This window comes from Alligator sinensis, unplaced genomic scaffold, assembly GCF_000455745.1.
Source record: "Alligator sinensis unplaced genomic scaffold, ASM45574v1 scaffold1275_1, whole genome shotgun sequence".
Taxonomy (NCBI): domain Eukaryota; kingdom Metazoa; phylum Chordata; order Crocodylia; family Alligatoridae; genus Alligator; species Alligator sinensis.
Window position 1 is genome coordinate 115963 of NW_005843424.1, and position 19745 is coordinate 135707.

Genomic DNA, 19745 nt, shown 5'->3' on the forward strand with positions numbered 1-19745 from the left:
TGGGAGCTCGGTGCAGGAGACACTGCATGGAGGGTCTGGGAACAGACCGAGCCTTGTGCTGCATGAGCCAGCTCAGGCCTCCAACCCATAGCAAAAGGTTGAGTCCAGAGAGTCAGACAGTGATTGCGCTACTGAGCCAGCAGATAGGGCTGAGTCAGAGGCCCCAGAATCCCTGCATAGAGGAGCCCTGTTCCAGGAGACAGCGACTCCCCCAAAGCCCACCGCAGGTGAGACAGCAGCTTGGCACAGAGGACGAGGGCCACCTTCCAGGCTTGGGAGCCGTGAGTTGCAGGGAAAAGAGGATTCCCACAGAGGAGGGGGAGTTCTCCCTGGTTAAATAAGGGGTCCTGAAAGTGGAGGTGCCACTGGGAGGGCCCCCCTAAAGTTACCAGCTTCCTTGTATGGCTTGGGAAAAGCCCAAGGGCTTTGGGGTTTCCCCTTGGGATTAAGTTTATCTTTAAGGTTTAACTGTTTCAGATCAGATACTTACCTGTAATTTATCTGTATCTGGAGTGCTGGTATAAGGTTTAATGTCATTTACCCAAAGGGTATTGTTTATGTTACTTGTTTAGATATCTTATATATATATATATTGTACACATGTTTAGATCCATGTTCCTTTCCCTTGTGATAAGTGAATGTAAATAAATGTGTATATAGTTAAGTCCCCTGACTGTCTTGGCCTGGTTCTATAGGGACAGAGGGAAACAGCAGTCTGCAGTTCCCACCCCACCCCACCCCACCCCACACCTGCCAGCTAACAATCCCCTTCAATTGGAGAAGAGGAGTATATACCTGAGTTACCTGGGCTACACTTGTTTTCTACAAATGTCTCCATTTTTTTTACAGCCTTCGGGGATAGGCATATTTAGCCTGGTTAATTACAGACCGTTCATAAATTGAGGGACAGTTGACAACCATGGACTGAATGTGCTGAGGAGCTCAGCAAAGAGCTGGCAGCAGCCCTGGGATAGCATCACATTTCATGCAATCCCTTGTGACTGCAACCATTGGGGGGAAGTAGCCCCTTGCAGGCTGGGAGTTTGAAAACCTGCAAGGGAAAACCCACGGCTTCCCATGTGTTTCTCCTTTAAAGGATAATCCATTTTTAAAATTTGTTCATGATCCTTTCATATATTCTTGAGACTCACTTCTGGGTCATGACATACAGGTTGAGAAATACTGTCCTAAACATGACAAGACAGCAGGGAGTGAGCAGCCAACAGCCCCCAAACCAGTGACTTTCATCCTTCTTTCATTTGCGGATCCCCCCCAATTTTTGAATGGAGGCACTGACCCCTTGGATTCTAAGTGTGGGTATTCACATACTTTTGATTGATCAGTCATTTCTGCAGGCCCCTTATACATAGTCTGTGCCCCCCGCCGACCCCTGCAGGGGTCCATGGATTACAGGTTGAAAACCACCCCTAGACCTACAGCCAGTGCCCATGAAACTAGCTCTTCCTGTGCTGCCTGCAGCCATTGCTGTTCCAGGAGTAGGGCACAGCCTGGGGAGTAGGTGCTGGTCCCAGGAGAGAAGCGGTGCTGAGGCTGCTCCCTGGTCAGGCACAAGACAGGGTAGAGATGTAGCTTATAGACTAATTAAATGATTCATAGATGCTAGGGTTGGAAGGGACCTGTGATGGCCAGAACCAAAGAAATTAATAAGCAATAAATATGTGCTTCTTAGAGGCATTTGGAATTTTTGTCTAATATAAAGCCTGTATTTTTGTAACCCACAAATGTAACTTGTAACTGTTTGTGGAACTGACTAGGCCCCAAAGACAAAGCTATAGCTGTAAAATTAGCTGATCTAATGGTTTTTGCTCAGAGTTCAGCCTTGATGATAAGAACTGGATTCAACCACCTGGCACACCCAGCACATTCCAGGAAAGCACGTCTCAAGAAAGCATAGTCAGAGAAATCTAAAGGGGTTGGATTAAGGTGGAGTAATGTTAATGTCAAACTTGAAGATGCTGCAGTGTAATTTGCTTATTGGATAAACCCAAGTCTGGGTAGTAAACTTTCATAATAATTTTTAACACCTTTTAATCCCATAGGGTAACAGGTATAAAGCAAGATTGTGAATGGTTCTGAGGCCAACAGATTAGCATAAGACTAGGTACAAAAAGTGCATGTGTCAGTTAACCAGCAGGAAGGGAGGAACAGAATGGTAATTGTTTTTCCAAGCCCGGACCTGAACTCCCGGTGTGAGTGAGAATCGGATCCTGATCAAGGAACCTCCCTGGTAATCCCTCCAACAGCGTCGATTGGGGACACCTGACTTCGCTGGAATCACCTGGTGCGCACCTGGCATTGAGGGACCATCGATAAGTTGCCAACCCATGTCTGTCTATTTGTTGTTTTAAACAGCCCAGTGGCTGATACCCTCACAGTGCCCAGCTGGCCTGCAACAGATTGATCTATCTATCTGTTGTTATTATTTACTATTAGCTCTTCAATCCTTCATTATCTGCTTATCGCATTTATCTTTCTGTTAACCGTTGTGTGTGTAAGCTATAATAAATTTGCCATTGTTTCACGCCCAACTCTGCCTCCTTGATCCCGGACCAAACGGCCCAGTGGCTGATACAGTTGCAGCACCCAGTCAGCCTGCAACTAAATCGATACACTCACAGTGCCCAGCTGGCCTGTGATAGGACCTCAGTAGGTCACTGAGTTTGAGCCCCTGCCCTGGGCAGGGAAGAGCATTGGGGTCAGACAACCTCAGTCAGGTACCTGTCTAGCCTCCTCTTAAGGACCCCCAAGGTAGGGGAGAGCACCTAAATGAGATAGATATAGAGCAGTGATTCCTACAGTGTGCACCATGATGCACTAGTGTGCCACGAGAGCAACAGAAGCATACAGCGACATCCCGTGTGAGGAGATACGCATATGCACTGCTCCCCCATCCAGCTCCCCATGCCTGCCACAGCTACTCCACCAGTGCCTGGGACTGCTCCCTCTGGGACTGCCATGACTGCTGCTGCCTTCCCCACCCTGAGAGAGCCCCTGTGCCAGCCACCACCGTGCTTTTAGCAGTTTGCTCCATGGTGATCAAGCAGGTGGATGCATGCTGCACTTTGCCGCCTGGTTCAACCCCTCCGCTCCTTCCATGCTCTGGAGGCTGGAAGAAGGGGCCACGGGGATGGTTCCTGTTGTGTGAGGAACTGCAGGAGCAGCCTGTAACCGCCGGACCTCAAACATCTTACCTCGGGCTTTCTTGCTCCGAGGGTTTGCGGATATCCGGCTTGCCGTCGCAGGTGGCCTTCGGGGAGGTCTTTCCATGCGCTGCAGCCCGCCCTTTCTCACCTGCCACGACTTCGATCTTTCAGTGGGTGGGGCTTCGTGTAGCGCGGTTATCCTCGTCAGGTACCTGTGTCGTAGATGTCTTCTGCGAGGCTCCTCCTCCCCTGCACCTCGCCCTTACCCAGCCCGGCGGATCTTGGGTATTCCTGTTGGTGCTCGAGTACTCCCTCAGGCACGCAAATAATGAGCTCACCCCTCGCTCAATCTCCCTGCTGATGTGCACTCAGCCCCTTCTGACCTGGGGTAACACAAAAGAGAAAACCTTTCAAACTTAACTAAGACTCAATGTGCCTAATGAGAGGCATAACCCTGCCCCATTAAGCTCCCTAGCAGGGTCCGTAGCCTCGTTGCCCCTCTGCTTACCAACCGGGTCACCGCTGGTGGCTGGGTCCACTAGCCCTTTCTTTCTGTGCCAGATGCCCGCTACTTGTTGCCTGGTATCTCCCAGTGTAACCCTCTCTCCAGGTTCTCCCTGGCCTGTAGCCCTCTCTCTGGGTCTTCCCTGGCCTGCAGCCCTCTCTCCGGGTCTTCCCTGGCCCCCAGCCCTCTCTCCGGGTCTTCCCCTGACCGCAGTCCTCTCTCTGGGTCTTCCTTGGACTGCAGTCCTCTCTCTGGGTCTTCCTTGGTCCGCTGACCCCTCCGTGCTGCCGAGGCTCTTACCACTCTCTCCCCCGGCTCACCCGCTGCTGTCATGCTGTCCTCGGGTGTTGGTTCGTCCCCGGGCTCCTTTAACTCTCTGTGACGAACGCCAGCAGTCGGCTCCGGTGTTCTGCGTCTCCAGCTGACTCTACCGGCCAGGCTCCCTCCTGGCAGCCACGTGCACGCCTCGCTCCTCTCTGACACCGGCTCTTTTATCGCCGCCGGCCGGTGATTAGGAGTGACGTCACCCGCCGACCGCAGGTGACTTAAGGCATCGTCCAGGCCGTGTGCGGGCTTCTCCAGCCATCCCTGCTCTTCCTCGCATCCTGCAGTGAGTAAGTTATTTTTTTTCTTTTCTTTTCCCTCCGCTCCGCCCTCTGTCTCTATCTCTGTCTCTGGGGCTCCCTCCATGAACTCGGGAGTCTCCCCGGTCTTTCTCCACCTGTGACACAGCTTTAATGGTGTGGGGTGCCCTCGCCCCCTAAGGTACAGACCAGAGCCTTAGAGGGGGCAGACAGTGGAAAGAGCAGGGCCCAGCAAGGTGAGGTCCTGCCCCTACTACTCTTAAGTGACACCAGCTAGATGAGTGATTTTCAGTTTATTGAGCCTTAGGGCCCTGCACCAGCTCTGCTTGGATTTAGATCTAAATTAGTGATTTTTTTTCAACGGGGGGGTGCTGCAAATTCAGGAAAGTTCCGGAGTGAATTTTTAACCAGGCACTGGCATCATTTCCTCTGGCAGGGGAATGGAGTATGCTATTTATGTTTTGAAAAAGAAAACACACACACACACACACACACACACACACACACACTCACTCTTTTCAGGTATAAGAGTGAAATATGCTGCTAATTTTAATCCAGAAAATAAGTGTTCTCCAGGTATCAATAGTTTGGGAAACACTGATACAGAGCATACACTTTCAGGAACTTGAGCTGTGGGGGCTGAGAGAAAAATGAGCCTTTGCTCTCCTTTTCCAGCATGTGATGAAGTGAGCTCAAGTTCACGTAAGATTTTGCTGTCTCTATAGCTTATTCAGTTAGTCTATAAGGTGCATGATTGCTCTGCCTTCTGCCTGACTGCGGACTAACATGGCTAACACCTCTCCAGCGGTAGTCACTCGCACCTTGATGTGCGCTGGTCATGTGGGTATACCAGGACAGGGACAGGGGACTCCAGTGGCCTGGTAACAGCCCAGTCCTGACCCTTCAGGTCTGTCCCCTGCCAGGCACCTCTCCATCCTGCCAAGCGTTGCTGCAGCACCATAGCTCCTGCTGCCAGTTCAACCATGCTGAAGTGTGAGACTGCCCAGGCCAGTGCAAAGGTCTCTGGAGAGCCCTGTCTGCCTGCATCTCCACATCCTCCTGCTACCCTGGCATATAGGCATAGCCCTGTGCACACTCAGGCTGGATTTGTGTATCTCCCTTCTGCCCAGGCCATGATGCTATGGGCAGGGAAGTTTCCTCATTCTCCATCAGCCCCACAGTGAGCCCTTCTCTGCCCTGCTACATTGCTCTCCTTGTCACACTCCAGATCAGGCAGATGCCTCTGTTGTGTCCCCTGCCTGCCTTCTCTAGGTCCCAGGTCCCTTGCAAGGGAGGGCAGCAATACTTTGTTTGGGGCAGCAGAAATCCTTGTGCTGGTTTTGGCTCCATCTAACTGGCTCTGCCCCTCTCTCAATCTCTGATGAGAACATCATAGCTATTGCTTTCAGGCCTCAAATGAGTCCCTCTCCTTTGAAATGCAACCCAAGGCTTGCCTGGGTGCAAGATACTTCACACATCTCCATGGGCTTGGGTGCAGCCCCATACCCTAGTCCAGCACCCTCATAGCAGTGCTGAGGAGCTGTTCTGTGACCCAGCCCACATGTGAAGCAACAGCCAAGAGCACCCAGGCCTGGAGGCTCAGCTCAGCACTGTAGCGCGCATGCGAATCTGCCCCAGCATCTCCCCTTCCTGTGTGATGTGATCTCACCTCAGTCCTCATTCACCCTGCCCTGGGCTCAGAAGTTCCTGTCCACACTTCTTCTCAGAACAGCCCAGGGGAAAGATGCAGGATGAGGAGGGCTACACGGTGCTGAACCTGCAGCGCAGGACGGGCAGCTCCCGCAGCCCACGTCCGGCGGGAAGCCCAGGTAAGGATTTCACCCCCTCCTAGCAGACACTGCAGCAGAGGGGTCAGCGCTGGGCTGGCGCTGCCCCTGGGTGGGGGCATGGGGTCTGGTCATGGTTGTCATGGGCATGGGCTGGGTCTGTGGCACGGGAAGGGAGCTGGGCTGGAGTCTGCTGCCCCTGCTCACATGAGTAAGAGACAGAGAGACAGGGGCCCTGGAAGCTCTTCATCCCATGAAGGGGCTGTGGAGGACCTGATAGATGGAGCTGCTTTAACATGCCAGGGCTGGGCAAGGAACCCAGGGGGTCTGGCTTGCAGCCCCTTGAACCTGATGGAGCCCACTGTCTTTTCAGCAGCTGGGGATAGAGCCCCTGAGCCCTGGCTGCCAGCAGCCCTGGAGCAGGGGTGCGTCCATCACTGGCTGAGAGCTCTTTCATAACCCAGGTATTGTCTGCAGCAGGCCTGGCCTTGTGGTCAGAGCCTCAGACTGTCCCCTCCCTGCCTGTGGGGCTGACGCCACAAGTCCCTGCTTCCTGTGTCATTTCTCACCCTGCCCCCACAGCTGTCAGGGGCTCCTGGCTGCACATCCTCTGCCTCTGCTCTCCAGAGAAGAGCACCGGGGCAATCTGAGACAAGGTGGCTGAATGGTAATGGCCTTGGGGCCTGGGAGGGGTGGCTCAAGGGGACAATCCACAGCTGGGAGTCAAGGTGGTGATTTCATTCCCCATTGCTGCACTGGGAGACTCCATATCACAGTACAAGGGTCTGGAGTGGGGCTGCACCCCAGGGAGGGAAGCAGGAGACAAAACCTACACAGGTAGCCCAGTAAATCAGCCTGTACTGAGGCCTCTGTGGCCTGGACTGCTGCAGGGTACAAGCTGGCTACTGCAAAGCTGATTGGGGTATCTCTGTGCTGCATCAGTCACTGCTGGGTCTGCAGTACAGGAAAGCTCTAATCCCCTTGCCTAGGACAGGCCCTCCCTTGCCCTGAACAGCCAGTTGCCCTTCTCTCTACACCTTCTGCTTTGATTTAATCTGTCCTGAACATGAATGACTAGAGCTGTGCACAGTGCTCCAGGTGACGTCCCCCCAGGGCCTTGTACAATGGTATTATTCCTTCTCCAGCTCACTGAGAACACCTTGCAAGATACATCCCATGATCACATTTCCCATTCTTTATGCCTGTATTCATTTCATAGTCACCCAGTGAGGGACTGATTTTCCCAGATCTTTCACAGTTGGCCCTGACTCTAGAAACAGGGTTTTTTTCCCTATAGTCTGCCTTCAAAAAGCAAGGTGTGTGTGTGTCTTATTTAGGGGTGTGAGAGTGCCATAATTTCCCTGGCAACTGAGTATCGGGTGTTTAAGCAAGATCCAGAGAGGGTTCTGCTATGTTTCCCTTTCATTGAAAAACAACTTTCTTGTCAAAGATAAGATCAACCATTCACCTTTGGCAAAACCGTGTGTTCGATCCTGTTTTTCATTTACCTCCGTGTCTCTAATCTGGTTTTTTCTCATGTTGTGATAGCTGAGCAGACCAGCTGGACAGATGTATCAGGAATCTTTACTCCTGCACCTGCAGCTTCCTGCCTTTCCTGCATCATTATTAACAAGTTTACAGTCTCTGTTGCAATGGGCTTTTACCAGTTGAACATTTGCTGCAGTGAGGGCACTTCTACACGTTGCCGTATTTCAGTGTTGCTACAGTACCAAAGTATTACTGGTGCAGTAACCACCCATAATGTGCTGTGCCGACAGCACATATTTTGATTTCCCCGCTATGTCACCGTAGCAGTGCCCTATAAACAGGGAGAGTGCCGCTACGGTGACATAACCAATCATGTGTAGAGTCACGTGATCACAATGTTGGCACAGCAAGCCATACGGTGACACGCTGTGTTGCTTCACTGCCATATGGCGACTAGTACATGTACCCTGTTTGGCTGAACGTGGCCCTAAGTAAAATGGAGTCTAGTAGTTGTAGCTGAAATGTGGTTCCTTGTAGTGGCTTTTAAGCAGTGGTATCTCTTATACTCTGATATTTCCCATGAAATCAACTTTTTCTCATTTCCTAATAGGAAATGTTCTTGATTTCCAGATAAGAATATCCCATTAGAATTGGGGTGGCAAAAATACATAACAGTTAGACTTTGGAAACGGGAACAGAAGGCACAAATAGAAAACAATATAAAACATGGAAAGAGATGTCTTCAGCTGATAAGGTAATTGGAAACGTTTGAGGAAAACCAAAAATCTGCAAACAGAAATAAAAATAAGGAATAATTTACTCCAGGAGCTGGGGAAGGAAAATACCAAATAAGGGTTGTTGTTTTTTTCCAGTAATAGGAAAAATCAGGGAAAAGTATTGTAATAGGGAAATTTGAGAAACAAAAAAATAGCAAAGTCAAAATACTAGCAAATAATAATAAACCTTGACAACAGAACCAGAAAGCCTTGAACAAAAGATTTAAATAAATGTGGAAAGGAACAAAAAATGGAAAGACTGTGGCGGGCCAGTAGGGGGCGCTCCTGCGTTGAGCCGCCCACCTCCCTGCACCCAACCACCTTCCAGGCTCCGAGTGCCTCCCTGGGGTGCCTCACGTCCGGCCGACCCCTTCCCCGGGGCACACCCGCTAGCCTGGGGTTCCCGCTGCCACCATCCAAGGCTCTGGACTCGCTTCTGGCTCTGCGCACCTTGAAAAACGTTTTCCTGATCGTCCAATGGGTACTAGACCCAATACAGGCACTTGGGGCACTTCCCCAAGTCAGGGGCTTAATAGGAAAGTCTCCCTTAGTCCACAGACCTAAGGGGCCTCCTCGGCATAATTTAGACCCACTCCTCAATAAGTCTCCCACACCGGTCTCAAAGGAGAACTTTATTGGTTACAGGGGGTAGGGCGAAAACAGGGTAAAAGGTAGAGCAGTATCAGAGAAATATCAGAGGAATCCCATAGAGCAAACCGATATGGCTTATGGTAGCCTTTTGATCTCGCATCTGAGTTACTGAAGCTAAATATCCAGTCGGATCTCGAGAAGCTTACTCACCTGCATCATCCAGAGGTGGTTGGAGTTTCCCCCTAGAGGCAGGGCACTCTTGGAGCATGCGGTGATGAGGAGAGAGCCAGTTTCAGATTCACCTGGATGACCGCATGGATAATGGCTGCCCTTCTTCCTGGCCCAGGCCTTTTTATAACCTCTCTGACCTCAGCAGCCCGGTCCAATCGAAGCTGCCAGTGCTGGACACAAGCCAACCAATCTAAAAAAGCATCGCTGGCTACCTGGGCCGGTGAGCGGGTCTTTTCCCTCCCCCTCCCCAGGTGACCAGAGAATCCACCTCCCAGGCACCAGGCTTTTGTCATGTGGGCAGGGAGGAAGATCCCCCTCCCTGAGGGATTCAACACTGGCAGACACTGATCTCTGGAGAGGGACACAGACGGTGGCATTTCTGCCACAAAGACTTCCTGTGAAAATATGAGATGAACACATGAAAAAATAAAATTCCAGTATCTAGGAAGTGCGTGTGTTTGATCCCCGTGCACAACTTTTAGAAGACAGATGATAAATGTTGAGATATTAAACTTACATGTCCACACACTTCCCTGTTCAATGTGTGCAGAGAGTCAGGGACGAACACAGGTCTGCCTCAGTAAGATGGCCTTGTAAAAGAGAACGATTCACAGGTGAGTCTGCTTCTTAACTGGAAGAGCAGCAGGGAAATAGGATAAGCTGCCCTGGGATGGAGGGTGAATGAGGATGAATCTTCCTCATTGAACATTTCGAGAAGAGGCTGGAGAGGCATCTGTTGGGGAAAGGTTGGAAACGGCATCCAGAATCTGTGCAGGGCTTTGCCTACATCAGAGGTATCCAGCCTGTGGCATGATTGCCACAAATGGCACGGTCATCCTCTGTGTCTGGCATAGGGCAGATCAGGGAAGTAGCAGGAGCTGATAGGTTAGGAAGCAGAAAACAGAGCTGGAGATCAGGCAGGAAGTACCAGGCAGGGAGCAGAATGCCGAAGATTGGCAGAGGGTACAGAGTTGGGAATTGAGAGCAGAAAGTAAATGAAGGGAGTGAGCAGGGGAAAGGGATCAGAGTGATGATATGCACTTTACATACCTGGGAATTACTGGCATATCACGTCCGCTGGGACAATTCCAGACTCATTCACCTGCCATTCAAGGTGCCTGTGCAAATAAGTGACTTTTGCATCAGTTTTGATTCCAGTCAAAGCCGTGGACAATTAGACCCAAGATAAACCCAACTTCTTAGCTGGCTTTCACCCTCAGAAACTCTCTACTCCAGGAGACCTGTGGCCTCATTCACATCATAGTTGGAGTAGAACCTTAATTTAATTTTTAATCCATGTTCCATAAACCAGAAGCTGATTGTTGTCTCTGAATGCTGGCTCTCCCAGGTCCTGAGCCGAATCGACGTTGGCATCAAATTGCTTTGTGGTCTGGATGGACTGTAAGCATCATCCTAGGGATGGCTGTGATAAGGATGGCGCTTTGGGGTGAGTAGCAGAAGGCTGCACAGGTGGGTAAGGCGGAAGCAGAGATTGTCCTGGTCCCCTGGAACTCCACTAGGTATTTACTGTCATGAGAATAAGATCTGCAGAAGCACATAAGTATTTAGGAATGCAAGCATCTCTTTGGCTTTGGCGTCTTATATTTCCTTTAGTTGTAAACCTCTATCTCCATTGTTTGGGATTCATTTCTTTGTCCGACCGCTGATCTGCTGTGAAACTGTGGACATCTTACTTACCACTTGATCACACTGTTTTGTCTCTGTAACAAGCACAGTTTTATTCTTAGACTGTATTTGCACAGAACACATGGAGAACCTACATGCTGATGCCCTGGGGCAAAAATAGATGTTGGGTTCATCTCAGGGTTGACTGTCATTGTTGGGGGAACAATCGTTTACACATACAAGTGGAATGGCAATTAACTCTACTGTCAATTAGCTACTATTGACCCAGGAAGAAGTATTATCTCAATCCTTTCCAGGTACTTATGTATACTTCACAGATCCTTAAAGTGGGACAAGTGGCTTGTGCCTCTCTACAGGATCTAAGGACAAAGGCTTTGTCTCAGGAGAAATCTAAGATATGCTTTTAGTCCTATTTGGAGTGTCCATACATGACACTTCATTCCCATTGGACTAATTCTACCACACATTAGCACAGCTGGCAAAAACCATGCTGATGTGCCAATGCATGGTTGAGTCCAATGAGCATTAAGCATCACAAAAAAAGCATTTGTATGTGCTAATGCACAGTAACACCAATTATGGTACATTAAGTTAGTACCTGTTATTACAGGTACTAAACGAACACGCAGTAATTATGATACATTAATGAATGTGTAGACACACCCACTCATAACATTTTCCATTTGTTCTGAAGTGCCCCCTGCTGGTCAGCCCTGTATCAATGTACTCCTGTGTTCATATTTGGTACATCTGTACATGCAATTACTATGAGTGCATATACTCTGGAGTAAAGTAATTCGGGTGTTACCACCTTCATGTTCGCTTAAACACACTTAACCACCTACTTGACCACTGTATAGTATCGGTGTCTGACAGGACTATCCCATGCCAGAGTCAATTAGTCTGGACTGGCCTAATTGCCATGCTTATGCAGACAGTAATGCTTTACTGCACAATTAATTAGTCTACCTCACAGTAAAAGTAGACGATGGGACAACTGACAACTGACACTCAGGAAAAAGCCAACCTATTAAATGGGTACTTTGTGTCAGTCTTTCATCAGTCCCATGGGATGCCCATGCCCGCCATGGCACAGGATGCTCCAGGTGAGGGAGATCCCCTGCCCTCCATCAATGCTGACCTTGTGAAGGAACACCTTGAGAGGCTGGATACCTTCAAGTCAGCTGGCCCTGACAATCTACACCCCAGGGTACTCAAGGAGCTGGCGAGCATCATAGCCCAGCCCCTGGCACGGATCTTTGAGAGCTCCTGGCGCTCTGGTGTAGTGCCCAAAGACTGGAAGAAGGCCAATGAGGTACCTATTTTCAAGAAAGGGAGGAAAGTGGATTTGACAAACTATAGGCCCATCAGCCTGATCTCTATCCTGGGGAAGATCTTAGAAAAGTTTATTAAAGAGGCCATCCTTAATGGACTCGCTGACACCAACATCCTGAGGGATAGCCAGCATGGGTTTGTTGTGGGTAGGTCTTGCTTGACCAATCTCATTTCCTTCTACGGCCAGGTGACCTAACACCTGGACAAGGGAGAAGAGATTGATGTCATATATCTTGACTTCAAAAAAGCCTTTGATCTGGTATCCCATGATCACCTTTTGGTGAAACTGACCAATTGTGGCCTTGGGTCCACCATGATCCACGGGCTGGGAAATTGGCTCCGTGGTTGGACTCAGAGTGTGGTAATTGACGGAAGTCAATCATTGTGGTGCCCTGTGACCAATGGGGTCCCCCAAGGCTGTCCTTGGACCCATATTGTTCAACATTTTCATTAATGATGTGGACATTGGAGTCAGAAGTGGACTGGCCAAGTTCGCCGATGACACCAAACTTTGGGGAAAAGCATCCGCACTTGAAGACAGGAGGGTGATCCAGGCTGACCTGGACAGGTTCAGCAAATGGGCAGATGAGAACCTGATGGTGTTTAACACCAAAAAATGCAAGGTTCTCCACCTGAGCATCCTTATAGGCTCGGCAGTGCTACACTCGCTAGCACTATGGAAGAAAGAGACTTGGGGGTCATGATTGACCACAAGATGAACATGAGCCTTCAATGCGATGCTGTGGCTAGTAAAGCAAGCAAAATGCTGGCTTGCATCCATAGATGCTTCTCAAGCAAATCCCAGGATGTCATGAGCCACACACATGATCAGAGGTCAGGAAAACAGACCTTACTATGACAGGCTGAGAGCTATGGAGCTCTTTAGCCTGGAAAAGCACAGGCTCAGGGGTGATCTGATGTCCACCTATAAGTTTATCAGGGGTGACCACCAGTATCTGGGGGAACATTTGTTCACCAGAGCGCCCCAAGGGATGATGAGGTCGAATGGTTATAAACTACTGCAAGACCGTTTCAGGCTGGACATAAGGAAGAATTTCTTTACTGTCCAAGCCCCCAAGGTATGGAATAGCCTGCCATCAGAGGTAGTTCAAGCACCTACATTGAACACCTTCAAGAGTAAATTGGATGCTTATCTTGTTGGGATCCTATGACCCCAGCTGACTTCCTGCCCTTCAGACAGGGGGCTGGACTCAATGATCTTCTGAGGTCCCTTCCAGCCCTAATGTCTATGAAATGTATGAAATGTATGAAATCTAAAAACCAACTCACAGGAGCAAAATTATAAGAGCTGTCCAACCCCAAACAATTCCTTATTCTCAAGCCCTTAAGACCTTAGACAAAGCCAGTGGGAATTGTTACATGTTGGATCAAAGCAGGCTCTGGATCAGAAGTGGGGTCTCTGCAGGGTGCCATCCCCAGCAAAGACCCTGCAGTCTCCTGCTGAGACCCAGAGCCTTGATGACACTGGTTGTTGCACATGGACAGTCAAGCTCTTCCTCCAGAGGTCTCTACAGCCAGGAGGTGTTGCCAAGTCCCATAGTTTCATAGTTGGTAGGGTAAGAAGGGACCTGAGCAGATCATCAAGTCCCCTTCCTGCCCTGGGCAGGAAAGAATGTTGGGTCAAACGACCCTGGCTAGGTGATTAATTAGCCTCCCTTTGAAGGCCCCCAGGGTAGGAGTGAGCACTGCTTCCCTTGGAAATTGGTTCCAGATCCTAGCTGCCCTGACTGTGAAGTAGTGTCTCCTGATATCTAGGCTGAACCTACTCTCAGTCAACTTGTGGCCATTATTCCTATTTACTCCTGGTAGTGCTCGGGGGAACAGGGGCTCTCCCATTCCCCGGTGGTCCCCCCGAAGTTTATAGGCAGCCACCAGATCCCTTCTCAGCCTTCTCTTGTGGAGGCTGAACAGGTTCAGGTCCCATAGCCTCTCCTCATAGGGCCTGCCCTGCTGCCACCTGATCATGCGAGTGGCCCTCCTCTGAACCCACTCAATGCCATCCACATCCCTTTTAAAGTGCAGCACCCAGAACTGGACGCAGTACTCCAACTGCGGACTGACCAATGCTGCATAGAGGGGGAGGATCACCTCCTTGGACCTGCTCGAGATGCATCTGTGGATGCACAACAAGGTGCAGCTAGCCTTCCTGACTGCATCCCACATTGGTGGCCCATGTTCATGTTGGAATCAATAATGACTCCAAGATCCCTCTCTGTCTCTGTGCTGGTGAGAAAGGAGTTCCTTAGCCTGTAGGTGTGCTGCTGGTTGTTCCTCCCCAGGTGCAGTACCTTGCACTTGTCAGTATTGAATCCCATCCTATTCTCATGTGCCCACCCCTGTCTAGATCCAATTGCAGCTTGTCCCTCCCTTCTAGTGTGCCCACTTCTCCCCACATCTTGGTGTCATCTGCAATTTTGAACAAGGTGCTTTTCAACCCCTCGTCCAAGTTGCTGATGAAGATGTTGAACAGTGCGGACCCGAACACTGAGCCTTGGGGGACCCCACTGCCCACATCCCTCCAGGTCAAAAAGGACCCATCCACCAACACTCTCTGGGTGCGGCCCTCCAGCCAGTTGGCGACCCACCTGACTGTAGGCATCGACACCACAATCTCCTGATTTTTTAACTAGAATGGGGTGAGAGACAGTGTTGAAAGCCTTCCTAAAGTCCAGAAAGACTACATCCACTGCGTCACCTGCGTCCAAGGATTTTGTGACCTGGTCAAAGAAGGCCACCAGGTTGGTCTGACAGGACCTGCCTCTAATGAACCCATGTTGGTTGCCCCTAAGCTTATACTCCCCTGCTTGTCCCTCGCAGATGTGCACCTGGATAATTTTCTCAAAGACCTTCCTCAGGACCGAGGTAAGACTAACAGACCTATAATTTCCTGGGTCCTCCTTCCTCCCTTTTTTGAAAACGGGGACCACATGTGGCTCTTTTCCAGTCCTCTGGCACCTTGCCAGAGCATCATGAGTGCTCATAAAGCTGTGCCAGGGGTCCCGCAATGACCTCTGCTAATTCCTTGAACACTCTGGAGTGAAGATCATTAGGACCTGATGATTTGTGCCTCACTTGGGACCATCGGGGATTCTGACTGTGCCTCTCCTGAGTCCGTACAAAATCCCAAATGGGGGGGATGTTCCGGTCTCTGCTCAGAAAAATGGAGGCAAAGAATTTGTTAAATAGGTCAGCTTTATCATCTGGTGCAACCACCAGATTGCCAAGCATGTCCTGGAGGGGCTCCACGTTACTCGGTGCTTTCTTTTTACTCCCTGTGTATTTAAAAAGAGGCTTCTTGTTATCTTTGATCCTGGTTGCTAGTCCTAGTCCTATCTCTGCCTTAGCCTTCAGTGCCTCCCTGACTAATCTCCTGAACTCATTGAAATCAGCCCTCTTTAAGTCAAGGGCTGCTGCCCTGCTCAGGCCTTTGACTGCCTGCACTGGATGGTGAATTCCAGTAGGTGATGATCACTATTGCCCAGGTGGTTGAGAACCCGCAGTCCCCTTACCAGGTTCTTGCCTGTGGCCAGGACCAGGTCCAGCAAGGCATTTCCCCTGGTGGGAGTGTGTACCTCCTGGTTTAGGTGGTGGTCTTGTATCTTGGCTAGGAACCTACGTGAGCAGTCAGACTTGGCTGACTGCTCTTCCCAGCAGATGTCCAGGTAGTTTAGGTCACCCATGATGACCACGTCCCTTGACTTAACTGCTTCTGCAAGCTGACCTGAGAATTCTCAGTCCAGCTCTTCCCCCTGGTTGGGTGGTCTGTAGTAGACCCCCACCATTAAGTCCCTTTCCCCTGATCCCCTTGTATTCTAACCCAAAGCACTTCAGTGTGCCCCTCCTCTGGTCTTGTGCTGTTAGTTGAGGATGCGTATTGTTCTTTGATGTAGAGTGCCACACCCCCGCCTTTCCTCCCTGTTCTATCCTGACTGAACAGGCTGTAGCCCTTGATGTTTACCGCCCAGTCATGGGTTGAATTCCACCAGGTTGAAGTGACCCACTATGTCCGGGTTTGTGTTAGCTAGCAGGAGGGCAAGTTCCTCCTGCTTGTTCCCCATACTATGAGCATTAGTGTAGAGGCATTTAAAGCCTCCTATGGGTGCATGCACTTCTCCCCTGATCCCAAGACTATCCGGACCCCTGTCACTTACCTGGGTATTTGTGCTCGTCACCTGTCTTGGCTGGGAAGTGTCCTCATGTCCCCCCTGTGGCCCCATCCCCCGGCGAAGCTAGCTTAAAGCATGCCATACGAGATCAACCAACCTGGAAGACAAGACACGCTTGCCTTTAGGGAAGAGGTGAAGCCCATCCCACCTGAGCATGCCCCCTGCAGAAAAATGTGTGTCGTTGTCCAGGAACCCAAGGCTTGCCTGGTAGCACCAACTCTGAAGCTGCCGGCTGACCACTCCGATGAAGGCCTCATGGCACCATCTGCATCTACTTACTGGGAGAATAGAGGAGAATACCACTTGCATCCCCATCTCCTTGAGCTTGGCCCCCAGGACCTCGTAGTCCTTCACGATGTGGTCTGGACTGCTCCCGGCTGCATCATTTGTTCCCACATGGATTAGGATGATGGGGTAGTGGTCTGAGGGTCGAATGAGGTCTGGGATCATGCCTGTAACATCTTGAATCTGAGCCCCAGGCAGGTAGCAGACCTCACATGCCATGGAGTTGGGTTGGCAGATGGAACGCTCCATTCCCCTCAGGATGGAGTCTCTAATGACGAGGACTCGGTGTTTCTTCCTCATGGTGTTTTAGCCTTGCTCAGGCCATGCCGTGCGTAGAGTGGCACCGTCCCCCCTGGAGGCATCCACTTTGACCTTCTCCTCTAAGGCTGCCAAGGCCTCAAAACTGTTCCCCAGTTGTACCTGGGCAGCCACCATGCTAGCCTGAGCAGCCCTGGTTCTGGTGGTCACCTCCTGCCATTCCTGTGCTGGGCGTCCTTCCCAGGAGGTCTGTCTGCTGGAAGACTGATCCTGCAGATAATGGAAATATGTGGCAATTTCCTCCTCCGCAGCTCTGATCCCCCGTAGCCTGCTCACCTCAGCCTGGAGCTCCCTCACCTCCTCCAGGGCCCAAAGTCAGGCACAAGAGGGACAGATAAGGGAGCCTCCAGATCCCTTCCCCATCTGCAGCCTCCAGGTCTCCACCAGGCAGCCCCCACAGACAGCGGGGCAGGGTGCCTCCAACCCCACCATGGGCTCCATCTGGGTGGAGGCCTTAGAGGAGCCCAGGGTAGGTGGCACCACTGGGGTGGGGTCCCCCGTGGTTGCCCTCCGTGTCCCTACCACTGGGGCGTGGTCCCTAGCAGATGCTCCCCATGTTCTTACCATGTCCATGGAGCTGTAAGTCTTCCTCTCTCTCTTGCTGAAGACTCCTTCCTGGCTCCTGCTGCATGCCTGTCTTGCGTGAACGCCGGTATGCCCTTTCAGAGCTCACATGTTTGCACTCTCTATTTGCGTGCACTGCCCATGTGCAGCTCGAGAGCATGGCTCCCTGCTGGCTCACTTAAGAGGGATTTGGGGGGCTCACCTTCTGGATCCTCTGCATCTGTGCCAGTTCCCTAGTCCCTCCTCACTTACCTTATGGGATCAGCTGCCATCTCTGCCACTGCCGCCTCTGCTGGCGGTGAGTGTGGGTAGGTGGGTACACATGTGATGGATGCACACGTATGCCCACTCAGCTCTCAAGCCCTGACAGCTCCTAGCCCCATCTACAGCAGAGCAATCTGAGGCACAGGGGTGTGGGGACAGTGATTTCGCCAAGGTCCCAGCAGGGCCCAGTTTCTTGCTCCCCATTCAGTCCTCTCTCCTCCAGGTCAAGACAACTGTGGTAACTCCAGGACCCCAGGACCTGGAAGTGGAAACACGGCAGCCACCATGGCCAGTGCGTGTCAGGAGCAGGTCCGATCTGACTTGATCCAGAGCCTGTGCCCCCCACCCCAGCACAGCTCGGCAGGTAACCGCAGCTCCTTGGTTCCCTCGCCCACCTCTGCTGGGACTGTGGGTGCAGCAGGGTCATGGAGGAAAGGGGCACGGAGGGAAGGGGCCTCGTGAGGTGTCTTGTTCAAGCCTGGCACAGATGCAGGATAGGCTGCTCTTGAGCCATCCCAGGCAGACAAATTTGTGGCCTTCTCTTGTAATCCCCCAAGGAAGGAGAAGCCATGACTTCCTTGGGCAGCTTGACCCACCTTCCTACTGAACTGAGAGCAGGATGATTCTCCCTATGTTTAGTTTGATTCTGACTTGCTGCGTCTAACCCCATGGCTCCCTGTCCTGCCCTCTGCAGCAAGGAGAACCATTGCTCTCCCTGCTCTGTATCACAGCCTCTCCAGGATTTGAGGTTTATTGTTGGTGCCACACCCCTTCATCTCATTTTCCCAACTCAGCCTCTTTGTTCTCTTGTCTTTCCTCATGGGTTGATTCCAAGCCCCTTCCTCATCTGTATCTCACCGCTGACCCTCCCAGCATCTCCCCACTCTTCCTGAACTGCAATGCTCAGAGCTGTGCACTGTGCTCCAGCTGGGCCTGACCAGCACTGAGTGACATGGAGGGGACAGACAGGTCTTGGTTACACTGTCAGGGTCTCTCTCGTTTTCCCCACAGCAGGGACTCCAGCTCCTATTTACTCCACAGCCCTCCCTCCATCACTCTTGAGAACTCATATTCCTTCCTGTTCCCTTCAGCTGATCCCCACTTCTCCTCCCATTTGCTGCTGAATTCACACTGAGCCACTGTCTGTAGTTACCCCAGCCCTTCTTTGGCTGCTGTGGCCATGGAAAGAGGGCATCAATTGAGTAAATCTTCTGTGTGGCCCAAGGGCTGTCCCAGCTAGTGTGTGGCCCTTGCATTAGTCCTGCTTTTAGCATCTCCCCCACTGCTGTAGGGAGGGCGCAGGTGCATGGCCTGACCGCTCTGCCGGGAGTAATCTCTGCTTCCCAGTGGCTCTGAAGTTGCTATAGTTCATGCAGTGTCACAAAATGGGCCATGCACCTCCCTGGAATCCAGGAAAAACAAAAAGGACTGAAAAATAACTCTAACCCCACCTCTGTGCCCCCTCGCCCTGCAGTATTCCTAAAGTGGGAAGGCAGAGAGAGAGACTCAGGCCTGGTGCACTTGTTACCACTGATCATGTCCATCTCTTTGCAGAGGGCCCTGGCTGCAGACTCTGCCCCGTGGACTGGCGGCTGCATGGGGACAAGTGCTACTGGGTCTCCACAAAACCAAAGTCCTGGAGTGAGAGCCGAGAGGACTGTGCAGCCAGGAGCTCCCAGCTGCTGCTGATCCAGGACCGGGAGGAGCTGGTAAAGAGAGTGACAGTGTCCTGTACGGGAGGACAGGTTGCAAGGAGCATGGGAGGATTAATTCTTGGTGTGGGCTTTCACAACTCCCAGAGTTGAGGAGTGGTATGTGTGGCAGAAATGCCACCGTGGGTGCCCCTCTCCAGAGATCTGTCTCAGCCAGCCTGAGAGGCTGCTGTTGAATCCCTCAGGGCGGGGATCTCCCACCTTGTCTGCATGACAAAAGCCTGGCGCCTGGGAGGCGATGCTCTGGTCACCTGGGCAGGGGGGGAAAAGGCCCGGCCCTGCGCATGGGCCCAGGTAGCCAGGGATG

General features: G+C 51.3%; 1 protein-coding gene across 1 annotated transcript in view; it reads left to right on the forward strand.

Moving 5' to 3' along the window:
* The first annotated feature begins 5996 nt into the window (after positions 1-5996).
* The window catches only part of LOC102379504 (killer cell lectin-like receptor subfamily B member 1B allele C), a 17861-nt gene continuing 4112 nt past the window's right edge, over positions 5997-19745 (forward strand). Inside the window, exons 1-4 of the mRNA XM_025195194.1 lie at positions 5997-6082; positions 10475-10573; positions 17956-18090; positions 19281-19435. Of these exons, the coding sequence (XP_025050979.1) occupies positions 5998-6082; positions 10475-10573; positions 17956-18090; positions 19281-19435 (474 nt within the window). The 5' untranslated portion in view covers position 5997. The remainder of the gene's footprint in view (positions 6083-10474; positions 10574-17955; positions 18091-19280; positions 19436-19745) is intronic.